The 12,852-nt window shown below is 42.8% G+C and overlaps 1 protein-coding gene across 8 annotated transcripts in view; it reads left to right on the top strand.

Moving 5' to 3' along the window:
* pde4d (phosphodiesterase 4D, cAMP-specific) overlaps window positions 1-12,852 on the top strand; it is a 1,078,190-nt gene that overhangs the window by 1,042,668 nt on the left and 22,670 nt on the right. The window contains exon 1 of one of the 8 annotated variants that reach the window (XM_068033750.1): window positions 6,827-7,187. The exons of the other annotated variants lie outside the window; for them this stretch is intronic. Within the exon in view, the coding sequence (XP_067889851.1) occupies window positions 7,140-7,187 (48 nt within the window). The 5' untranslated portion in view covers window positions 6,827-7,139. Of the gene's footprint in view, window positions 1-6,826; window positions 7,188-12,852 lie in introns of those variants that run through there. 8 annotated transcript variants of the gene reach the window in all.

Below are 12,852 nucleotides of genomic sequence, written 5' to 3'. Positions count from 1 at the left end.
TTCTTCTCCAATTATCCCCTACCCTGTAATTCCACTTTACACGACCACTGTGCAACACCATAGGTTATTAATTGGTCTTAAATATAGTTTTAATAATGCATCAGGTAATGCCAGTGTCCCAATTTATTTCTGACAGTATTCATCAGATTATCTTTTTTAAAGCCTCTTTTACTTAAACAGCTATTCTCTTTGATACTTGATAGGTTTACAGCAGGAATATTTTCTGTATTTCTTATATTTTGATTTTACAGTTGCAATATCCTTGGCGTGAAAACAGTTTGATGTCTGCTTAGATTTTAGTTACTGAGTTGGTAACAAAGGCTGGCTAGAATAAATTATCTGACACCATGGTTACTCAGTCAGCTGATATGATTGTTAGGTTCAAATCTTGTAAAAGAACACTTGGATCAGTTTCCTTCTTTCTCTATGAAGCTTGCTGAATAATAATGCTAAAACATTGCATGTTTGAAGAATTTAGTGTGCGAATTTACATTTGCTACATTTGCTAATTTAGTTACAGTGAAACATGTTGTCGATGTGTGAGTATTGTGCTCACAGGAATTTTAGAAATAAACAACCTCCTTATTTTGCCCAAGAATTTAAGTAACAGAAGTCTTAGTATATGAGTTTCAGTGGTGACTCCCTGTTCTGTCATGCAGTTTGAACGCCTACTGACACGACGCAGCTAAAAAAAAATTAGTTTGAGATGGCGTGGGATTTGTATTTAAGCATTTATTGGAACAATTCCTTTGCATTTTTGTAGCCTTATAAAAAAATAAATTGAAAACTGTCATGGGGGAGAGGGGACAATATTTATCAAGTCTCCTCCTAATGACCAGCCTGAGAATATCAAATAATTGTCACTTGGGAGCGGATAGCTTAATTGGCCCCTTGGACTGAATGGCTCAGGCAAACCAAATGAAAAAGGGGAGATTGGTGGTTTGCTTTGGAGCTTCAATTTGCAATTTTCTAGTGGGAGTTGTTCTCCAACATGACTTGATTGGTCGGTATCCTGCCATCTACAAAAGATGATGGACATGCAGCAAACAATCCATTTAGATGGGGTGTTTTCTCTTGATGCACCTTTGCTGATGGCTGTGAAGGCCAATCCTCGCGAGGCAGATTCTGCCACAAGTGCCGCATGTGAAGCTGCCAAGTGGCACTGTGAGTTGTTGTTTTCGGTGTTGGCGCTGGTTGCCAAGCTGCTGTAGCCATTGGTCATCGTGGTAATGCACGCCAGTCCACAGGATGTGTAGCCATTTCCTTCTTTCACCAGCTGATGACTCCCAAGAGCGATAGTCGACATTTAGGGCATTTAGGACATTTAAAGCAGCAAGGCTCCTTAGACAACACCTTCCAAACCCACGACCTCTACCTACTAGAAGGACGAGGGCAGCAAATGTATGGGAACACCACCACCTGCAAGTTCCCCTCCAAGTCACACACCGTCCTGACTTGGAACTATATCGCCGTTGCTTCACTGTTGCTGGGTCAAAATCCTGGAACTCCCTTCCTAACAGCACTGTGGGTATACCTACCTCACATGGACTGCAGCGGTTCAAGATGGTAGTTCACCACCACCTTCTGAAGGGCAATTAAGGATAGGCAATAATTGCTGGCCTAGCCAGCGACGCCCACATCCCATGAATGAATAAAAGAAAATGTCATGCTTGCACGCATTCTTGAAGTGGAGCTTAGGGTGCTTCACCAGTTGTCTAGCCCTGGCTACCTCGCCCATGTTTCACAGCCATGCGGCAAGATGCTGAGAACACTGGCCTTATAAACCATCAGCTTGATCCTAAGGGTCAACTTGGTGTTATCCCATGCACTTTTCATGAGTCGGCCAAAGGTGGTAGCTGCTTTCCCTATGTGTGTATCGAGCTTTGCATCAAGGGACAGATTGTCTGTACCGTGGACCCAAGGTAGCAGAATTTGCTAACCACTTCCAGTGGGCTGTTATTTAATGTGATCAGGGGCATAGATGCAACCTTTTGTCCCAGGACCATGGTTGTTTTGGCGTGTATAGTCAAGGAGAGCAAGTTACAGGCATGGACGAGACAGTCCATGAGTCTTTGTAGCTGAATTTCCATGTGAGCGACTAGCGCAGTATCATCAGCTTGGAGGAGTTCTCTGACCAAGACGTGATTTTTTTTGCTTTCAGCCTTGATAGATTATAGAGCTTGCTGTCTGGCTTAGTGTGCAAGTAGACTCCTTCAATATCTGCAGGGAAGGTGAAGGTAAGGAACATGGAGAAGAAGATGCCAACCAGAGTGGGGGCTAGGACACAACCCTGTTTCACTCCATTCTTCACTCCAAAACTGTCAGAAGTGGAGCCATCAAACTGTACAGTGCAGTGCATGTTGTCATGGAAGGAATGCAGGATACTGAGGAGCTTTGGTGGACAGCCAATTTTTCCTAAAATCTTGTATAGCCCTGCTCTGCTGATGGTGCCGAGTGCCTTCATGTGATCTACAAAAGTAAGGTAAAGGGGTATACTTAGTTCCTTACGCTTCTCTTGCCACTGGCATATGGAGAAGATCATGCCCACAGTAGATCTGCCAGCACAGAAACCAACTTGAATTATCTCCCTAATAAATGTTAGGGTAGATCATGGAAGAGAACCATCACACCGTAAAGCCTCATCTTTTGGTTGCAGATGTTTAATGGGGAATTCACTATCCTAGTTTTTCAGTGACAACTTCTATGGAAAATTCCAGTTTTAGAGAAAACAGTTTCCTAGCATCGCTCCAGTGGAAGAGGGCAGAGGAACTGTAGATAGAAAAAAACATAGGAATTGCTAGAGTTAATATTGCTAGACTCCAATTCAGCTTTGAAACCTTCAACCACGACAAGCTTGATGTTGAGTCAGCTTGGGTTTAAAAAAGATGAATAGTATCTGCTATGCACCTGCCATTGATTAGAAGTAAAAATGACACCAATGCTCATCTAGTTTGCCTTGTACCATTATGGTAGTTACTGGATACAGCAATCATGGAGTTATTGACTAATTTTAGCAATCTATCTCTATCAATTAATGTACAACAGACCTAGATGTGATGTGAGGAAAATTCCAGTCGTGGAGAGCTTTGATAACCATGGGCTGAATTTTATCAGCGCGCCATGCTCTGCGGCGGAAGTGCCGCTGCATAGTCCCCGTGATATTACGCGCGGGGGCTGATTTAAATGGAGGGGGCGGAGTGTCTGCCCTCGACGACATAGAGGGGGCGGCCTCCGCGTCCCCAGCAACGGTGTCTGGTACCACTGCGCAGGTGCCGCCGACATTTTAAAAAGGCTTCAAGCCCTTCTGGATATATTTAAATATTTAAAGGTGCCAGTGAGCTTAAAAACATTAATAAACATTTAATGTAACATTGAATCACCTGTCACACCCCCCCTCCACTGAGTCCTAAACAGAGAAATTGACCTCTCCCCCCAAAAATACACTTTTTGAAATTCTGAATTTCCCCCCCCCCCCCTCCCCGCTCTTCAGTATACTTAACCCTCATCCTCTTCCCACCATCCCCACAACCAATAGGAATAGTTTTCCCTGCTCTCCCCCCTCCCATCCCTGATAATTTTATTCCTCCCCCCTCCCCACCAGCATCTCGCCTCAGAACTGGAGTTCCGAAGGCGTGCGAGTTGCCCCCGGTTGGCCATAAAATCGGCGTGGGACAGCTGCCGGCAGCAGGTGAGTTCATTTGCATGTTAAAGTGGCTAATTTCAATACTTTAATGAAGGGTGGGGGCCGCACCGAGGCCTCACTGCTGCAGCAGCTAATATCCGGCGGGGCCTTGGCGTCGTGGTGGGCCACTCCCACCAGCATTTTACGGGCCTTCCCACCACAACCCACGACGCCAAGGGGCTGGTAGAATTCAGTCCCAGAGATCCAAAGTCACCTGCTCCTCCCAAGCAGAAATGGGAGCACATAACAGGTAATTGTGAATATGGTATTCTAGGCCAACATCTGACCTATGCCCCCAACCAACAAAGCTCTGTGCTTGAAGAGCATCTTCACTGAATTTACTCTTTCAATCATTGGAAAATCAGGAGCCCCACAAATTGGGCAGGCTGACCTGTATTTTTTTTTATTTCCAAAATATATTTTATTCATAAAAATCTGTAAAAATTACATTACCAGTTTCAAACAGCACCAAGTCAAAAAATACAAACAGTGCAAAGGAGGTCCGTTTGCTTCATTACAATCATGAGTTGCCTCACAACCCTTCCATTTCACATTTGTCATGCCAATTACATTTCTACATTTTACAGCAAATGAAAATTTTCCTGATACAGTTCGAGGGGTTGCCCATGGATCCAGCCCCTCAGTTCAGCTGGGTGGGGGGACCTTACACTGTGGTCTTTCCCCATTGAGCCTTTGCTGCGGCTGCCCCAAGCTTTAGTGTGTCCCTCAGCACGTAGTCCTGGACCTTGGAATGTGCCAGTCTGCAACATTCGGTGGTGGACAACTCTTTGCGCTGGAAGACCAGCAAATTTCGGGCAGACCAAAGGGCGTCTTTCACCGAATTGATAGTCCTGCAGCAGCAGTTGATGTTTGTCTCGGTGTGCGTCCCTGGGAACAGCCCGTACAGCACAGACTCCTGTGTTACAGAGCTGCTTGGGATGAACCTCAGCAAAAACCACTGCATCTCTTTCCACACCTGCTTTGCAAAGACACATTGCAGGAGGAGGTGGGCAACTGTCTCTTCCCCACCACAGCCACTGCGGGGGCATTGTGCGGAGGGGGCGAGACTTCGGACGTGCAGGAAGGAACTGACGGGGAGGGCTCTTCTCACCACCAGCCAAGCTACATCTTGGTGCTTGTTTGAAAGTTCTGGTGATGAGGCATTCCGCCAAATGACTTTGGCAGTCTGCTTGGGGAACCATCCAACAGGATCCACTGTCTCCTTTTCCCGTCGGGCCTTGAGGACATTCCGTGCAGACCACTGCCTGATGGATCGGTGGTCAAAGGTGTTTTCCCGCAGAAACTGCTCCACGAAGGATAGGTGGTACGACACGGTCCAACTGCATGGAGCGTTCCGCGGCAATGTGACCAGGCCCATCCTTCGCAACACCGGGTACAGATAGAACCTCAGAACGTAGTGAAACTTTTAGTTTGCGTACTGGAGGTCTACACACAGCTTGATGCAGCCGCACACGAAGGTGGTCATCAGGATTAGGGCCATGTTGGGTACATTTTTCCCGCCCTTATCCAGAGGTTTGAACATCGTGTCCCTCCGGACCCGGTCCATTTTAGATCCCCAGATGAAACGGAAAATGGCTCGGGTGACTGCCACAGCGCAGGAGTGGGGTATGGGCCAGACCTGCGCTACGTACAGCAACAACGTGAGCGCCTCGCACCTGATGACCAGGTTCTTACCCACAATGGAGAGAGATCGCTGCCCCCACATGCTCAACTTTTGTTGTAGCTTGGTTACTCGCTCTTCCCAGGTTTTGGTGCACGCCCCGGCCCTTCCGAACCATGTCCCCAGCACCTTCAGGTAGTCTGACCTGACGGTGAAGGGGACAAAGGATCGGTCAGCCCAGTTCCCAAAGAACATGGCAGGCTGACCTGTATGCCAGATTATCCCTTCTGCACTTTTTTCAGGTGAGGCTTCACTCTGGGGCCAGAGCCACATAAAACCTACCGGGTAGCTTTCAATGAGATTGCATCATTTCTCTTGATATAACCAAAAGAATGTTCTTGTGTAGTGGTGTGCATCGAATATCAGCAATTAACCTTAGCCAGTTGTTTCTCCTGTCTGTAGTTTTCCCTTCCATACGGTATCATTACATAAAGCGATGCTGCAATATGCAAACATTTAAATGTAGGGTTAACAATTATTTGCTAAACAAAGGTAGCTCGAGCATACAGTGGACAATATGAAATCTGTGGCTTACCCAATGCAACTTTTCGTAATCTCTTGGCCTCCAGCAGTCACTAAACTTGTGAAACATCTGTCCTCATTGTTATTATCTGTAACTTTTACCTTGTCATGTTAATATGGCAAAAAAGATAATTGTTTACAAAGGCTGTGCCCTGTTCATGCAGTGCTTCTTTCTGACTTTTTTTTTATCTGTTTGAAGCAACAAAACATTTTACAAATCTCATAGAACAATTGGAAAGCAGTAACATTTCAGTAAGAATTTCATTCTTCCCATGATTGAAGCATTGACGTAAATGCTAGATCCAAAACCTTTGCTCAATCTAAATGTCAATGGGTTGAATTAAGGAAAAGCCCACTTGATGAAAGAAATTGAAGTAAGCCTCAAGGTGGGAAACAAGAATTCAGCTGCTGCCTTTGTTTAAATTTTTGCCCTTTCATCCTCCCTGGAAAGGGACAGCCTGCAGGCATCTCTGCAGATGTCGTCAGTGGAGCTGCTTAGTGAATTCACTTAAGGCGTGCTTAAACAATGCAGGAAGAAACCAGAAATAATTCACTACATTTCATATTACTCCTATTTTATGATTTAAGAATAAAAGGTGTGAGGTATACTGAGCTCCTTATTATTAGATGGCAATTAAATATGAAGCTTTACCAACTATTTGCATAGAGCTGAAGCTGAAGGAAAATTATCATTAAATGGCATTTAATGGAGTAATGAAGAAAACCCCTAATCCCCGAGGATATGCTGTCCATTTGGCCAATCAGCAGCCGGTACCTAGCTTTGCTAGAAGCACACTCTTGTCTCTGTTCCTCAGAGTAAAAATTCATTGGCTGTCATGTCTTGGAAGTAGGTGGGTTCATCAAATAACGTACATGGCAGCTGTGTGTTCAAGCCCTTATTTGGTATCTGTTAGCAGAACCAGTCCTTCCAGCAGTGAAGCATCCTCATGCATTATTCATTAACTAATATTCCAAGGAGATTCATGTCCTTAGATACCTCTCCAAAGCATTCCTTTTGATCAGGATTTTCCATTGCTTTTGTGAACTCTATCATACCAAACTGGATTTCCACATATGGCCCCTTTATACCAAACAGGTGACAAAGCATTGGAATTTACAAACCATGTTTTCCAGATATACCTGCTGTATGAATAATCTGATTTACTGATTTCTGGAACTGCTTCAAACCAAGTCTTTTGGGAACTTCAGATTTTAATCCGTTTCTTAGTGTTTTTTTGTGAGAACATTTGCAAGATGCCTGAAGCTAATTATTTGCTTTCCGTTTCTTGGGGCTACATAAAGGTATGTCAACCAAATATGCTTTTATCCAGATATAGAATTTAAAGTAACCATCATCATTATTATTATTATAATGATGTTTACTTTTTAACTATTTAATTTTAACGTTATCTATATATCTGAATGTGTGTTGCTGTAAATGTAACTGCAGGGATTATACTGCAGCTACTTTCTTTACTGTGTGTATTGGCTCTGGCTTTGCACTTGCCTTTGTTAATTCAGACGAATATGATAGTAATTGCAAAACTGCTGAAATAAATTTCTGTCGAGGGCCCTCTGAGATTCAATGGTGTTGGTTCCTTTTTGAATCAATAAATGAAGAATTTTCTTTTTTAAATTTGCTTTTTTATATCATTTTTATGATGTATTGTGAATTTTTCTTTAGTGAAGTAAGTATAAATGGGATTCAGTCAGTAGTATAGTTTGCTTAGCAATGGACATGACAATTAGAATATCAATATAAAGTAATCTCTGACATATTTGTACCGTTATTCAGAATAGAATAATCCACCAGCTTGAAGTTTATTGACATGAAACCCATTTGTTGTTGTCCAGTTTAATCTGTAAAATTTCCTCCCAGCAATACATGAGTACTCTGCTTTCCCAAGGTCTTTTAATGAGGATTTAACCAAATATATTAAAATCAAACATATTAAAGCCTAATGATTATCAGGAATACCTTTATCTAGCATGATTAAGAGTAAAATCCATAAGAAAAACAGAAATGAAAAATGTTTCCATTCAACCAACTGGTGAATTAATAACTAGGTAAATTATTAGATAATCAGGATTGATTATGAAGGGATTATCTCCTTTCTTAATGGCTAGCCCTCAGATCATATAAGCAACTCTTCTATTAGCTGACTTTCCTTGTTTTCAGTGCATTTTATCTTTTGAACCGCATTTTGGAAACTCCTTTCTATTGACCTCTCTTTCACAATATAATCACATATAGCGAACATTCCTCAGATCTATGAAAATAAGACTTCAATCTTTTTAACCCTTTTCATTGCTGTTAATTAAGCATTTTGTGCCACAATGTTTTCCAGTAAAAATAATGGGTTTAAATATGAGTTTTTGTGTTAAGATGCACCTAAAATAGTTACTGTGATATTCCCAAGTTCCTTTTCCCACACACCATTCACTACCACCATTTTGACATTGTAGTTTGCTTGTTCAAGCCATCTTATCTTATCATGTGATGGCAATGTGCTCATACGTGTTATCAAGCCTCATCAGACAACCATAGACCAGCTGCTTGTATTTTGTCAAAATGCAATCGTGGTTGAGTATGACGGCACTAAGGCAGCAGGTGTATTGATGTGTCCAATTACTTTGGCTTGAATTCTAAATATTAATTAATTTAATGTCTGATAATAACTCTGAAAAATATTATCACAAAGATAGTAGTTCCTTAAGTTAATTCTTTCTTAAGCAACTGGTTTACTTGCTAAGTTTATATACTGAATTGGCTCTAAAGAGCCACATCTAATCTAAAATAAACATGAAGCTTTCATCTAGTATGACATGAGTTGAATTTTTTTCAGGGAACAGTGTAAAAATATTGAAATTACATTTACTTTGTGAAACTATGGAAGAACTATACAATAGTTACCACTCATTTTCTATCTTGCCTTTTATCTTCAGGTAGATTTCTTTCTATTTTACTCCCATTTTTAGCTTCTCAGGCTCCAGATCTATGTTTCTACCTGAGAAGATAGGCACATGGCCATCAATAATTCTGTGATTGCTAGTTCTAAAATGCAAACCATGGCAAAACCTCTGCCAATTTTCCTTCGACCTAGTGTTTTGTCGACCTAGTGTTTTGCCTCCCTGCAAGTTAATTCACTTTAAAGCAATACCTAATCTTCCCTGATTAAGCTTAAACTGGTTAACCTTTGAGTACCTGAGCCATTCGGACCAAGAAGGTGTTAGATTTGCTACCTGCTTTCAGACTTAAAGACAGTAGGGGTGTTATATTTGGCATCAACAGCCTTTGGTTAGGATTGGGAAGATTGGCCCAGGATCTTGCTCCTGATTGCTATCCTGTTACTCCCCACTGGAAGTATGATTGCTATCCTGTTACTCCCCACTGGAAGTACATATGTAGATAGCTGCCTGTAATACCTTTCATAGCAGACTAGATAGCTATCTCACCATCTAAGTGTACACATGAAGGGCTGAATTTTGAAAGCTCCCCACCGATCTTGGCAGCGAGCTTCAAAAATGGCGCGGTGCACGTGCAAGATGTGCGCCGCTGAACCACCACTATATTTAGCGTGGCAGCTCATTTACATGGAGGGGGCAGACTGCCCACCCCCAATGATGTAAAGGGGATGGGTGACCTGTCCCCAGCAACGGCGTCCGGCGCCACCGCGAAGGCACTGGCGTGATTTTTAAAGGGCTTCAGGCCCTTCCGTTTCATTGAAATGTTTAAAGGCACAGGTTTGGAAAGAAATTAAAATAAAAATTTATTCACACTACCAATCCCCTCTCCCACCTCTCCAAAGAATAATAATTTTATGATTTGTCTTATCGCCCCAAAAAAAGTAAATTTTCGATCATGACCTTTCCCTCCCGAAAGTTCTTTCCTTTAACCTTCAACCCCTTCCTACCATCCCCTCAACCAATCACATTCGTTTTTGCCCCTTTCCCCCAACCTGAAAAATTCACTCCTGCCCCCCTCCCCACCAGTGCCACACCTCGGATCTCCAAACGGAGATCTAAAGGCACGGGAGTTCCAGTCACCGGCCGGAACATCGGCATGGGACGGCCGTCAGGACCACGTGTTTATGCATTGATTAAAAAATTTTTAAATATTTAAATGACGGCTCCATCGCCAAGCAGCAGGGGTGGGGGGGGTTGCCCTGAGGCCTCGCCGCCGGCGCTAAAATGGGGCAGGGCCTTCCCGGCTTTGAGGCCCGTAGTGGGCCTCTCCCGGAAGTAATTTCCGGGTCCCCCTGCCACGATTCCCAGCATCAGGGGACTGGTGAACTTTCAAACAAGCACCAAGATGTAGCTTGGCTGGTGGTGAGAAGAGCCCTCCCCGTCAGATCCTTCCTGCACGCCCGAAGTCTCACCCCCTCCGCACAATGCCCTCGCGGTGGCTGTGGTGGGGAAGAGACAGTTGCCCACCGCCTTCTGGAATGTATCTTTGCAAAGCAGATGTGGAAAGAGATGCAGTGGTTTTTGTCGAGGTTCATCCCAAGCAGCTCCATAACACAGGAGTCTATGTTCTACGGGCTGTTCCCAGGGACGCACACCGAGATAAACATCAATTGCTGCTGGAGGACTATCAGTTCGGTGAAAGACGCTCTTTGGTCTGCCCAAAACTTGCTGGTCTTCCAGCGCAAAGAGCTGTCCACGACCGAATGTTGCAGACTGGCACATTCCAAGGTCCAGGACTACGTGCTGAGGGACTCACTAAAGGTTGGGGCAGCCGCAGCAAAGGCTCAATGGGGAAAGACCACAGTGTAAGGTCCCCCCACAAATCTGAACAGAGGGGCTGGATCCATGGAAAACCCCTCGAACTGTATCGGGAAAATTTTTGTTTGCTGTAAAATGTAAAAATGTATATGCATGACAAATGAAATGGAAGGGTTGTGAGGCAACTCATGATTGTATTGAAGGAAACGGATCACCTTTGCACTGTTTGTATTTTTTGACTTGTTGCTGTTTGAAACTGTTTGGTAATGTATTTTTTACAGATTTTTATGAATAAAGTATATTTTGGAAATTAAAAAAAAGAGATCACAACAAAAAAAAAGTCAGGGGACTGGTAAAATTCAGCCTGAAGAGGGGCCATTTTGACTGGTTGGGAAAGTGGCTGGTGCCCTTGGAACTGTGCTCGAAGAGAGTTGGCATCTTCTGGAAAGGAGTAAATTAGTAGAAAGATTAAAAAAAGAGAACGAGCAGTACCTAAACTGTCTTCTAAGGAAAACAAAGTCCAATTATTTGATCCCATTTTAAAATGAGTTCTTCTTCCTCTCTTTGGGTGTGCTGTGTGTTGTTTCCCCCTTTCCAAACAGTCGACATGCTCCTTGGCCTCTGACACAGTGATACATGACTGTGACCTGCTCTCTAATTTTCCCTCCCTTGCATTTTGTGGGATATTTCTGTCCATCTGTTAATATTCTGAGTAATATCAAAGACTCAGCTTGTGGGAAATTATGTGTGCCAGCTGACATGCCCACAGTCCATAAGCATTAGTTTGTAGGTATATTGTAACTACACTGACAGTTGCTCAACATTTTGATTACCTTCTCATTTAAAGGAAACATTACAATTTCTCAGTGATCTATAAATGCTCCTTTGTATTAGGTGCAGGGATCTCTGAATTCGAGACTTCTCTTTGAATAAGTACTTAACTGTCAACTAAAGATGAAAATTTAAAAGTTGTACAGTCTTGCAGAACTATGCAGACTCAACTTGCAAATTAGTTAGTTATTTTGGGTTTCCCATTTAAAGCCTTGCAGAAACTGAACCTGTGGAACTGTGACATCTATTTTCACAATTCCATAGCTTATGATAATCACAAAACTTAAAGGTATAAAACTGATCCATCTATATGTTTTTGATAATGATATATAATTAACTTAAGTAGATATTGTTGATGCAGCATATTAATGTGCATTACAATGAGATATAATATATCTGACTGACTATACATGACTTGACAATGTATTATAGGATCTAAATTGGTTGGACAAATTAAGACTTTCAAAAAAGAGACAAGGTGGAAAGTGACCAAAAATGATCATAATATGCAGAGTTTACTGTTTCGTCCTAATAACCACAAAATCAAACTATTAAAGAAATCAGTAAGATGAACTTGAAGCCTATAAAAGCTGTGAGCCATTTTCTTAGATATTGCTGATATTTGTTTCTGAATTATCCATACTAAAAATTTCAGTTTGATTTAAAGACCTAAGGGGAGAAATTTGTTTGCATAGCACCGCTTCAAGTACAGCTACACAGACTACATTGATTCCCCAGGGGCAGATAGTGCCGCGAACTGCTACCTGTGGGGTCCACGCATGTTTCTTCAATGATATCAATGAGGAAACCCAAGGAGGTAGCAGCCCATGGAGCTGCCTGCCCCCCGGGAATCAACGTAGACGCTTCACGAACCCATTTCTCCCCCCAGTCTCAATTGGATGATTTTAACGTTGATGATTAAAATGATTGTTACATTAAAATCTATTACGCTTTTAAAAAGTAAAATCTTTTGAGGCTACCTCAATAACTCAGTGAATCTATTCAGTGAGTATCTGAGTCATACAGTCTAAGAAGATTCCAGGTTTGATCTCAGGTACCTGCTAACTTAAGTGATTTCAGCAAGGCTGATGGGAGGGAGCCTGCAGTTAGCCTCACTGCTCTGGGTTTGGAGCAAAAGAATTTATGGAAATTCTGCTCCTAATCATTATCCAATGACTCATACTGGAAGTATACAAGTGAGGACATCAAGTGAGACTAGGATTGGGCCCTGAAGTGATCCAGCTCCCTAGCAACCAACTATCCTGCTGACAATAAAAGCTGGATTTTCCTGCAGGACCCTGACGTCAGGACCAAATTGGGGTCCCGAGCATACATTTGTCAGCAGCGAGAGCTCAGTAATTTTCTGAGAGACAGCTCCTAATTAGTCACGTCCGAGCTTGCCAATCCCCCC

Source organism: Heterodontus francisci, chromosome 1 (assembly GCF_036365525.1).
Source record: "Heterodontus francisci isolate sHetFra1 chromosome 1, sHetFra1.hap1, whole genome shotgun sequence".
In the NCBI taxonomy this organism is placed as follows: domain Eukaryota; kingdom Metazoa; phylum Chordata; class Chondrichthyes; order Heterodontiformes; family Heterodontidae; genus Heterodontus; species Heterodontus francisci.
This window is presented reverse-complemented; position numbering and strand designations above follow the sequence as displayed.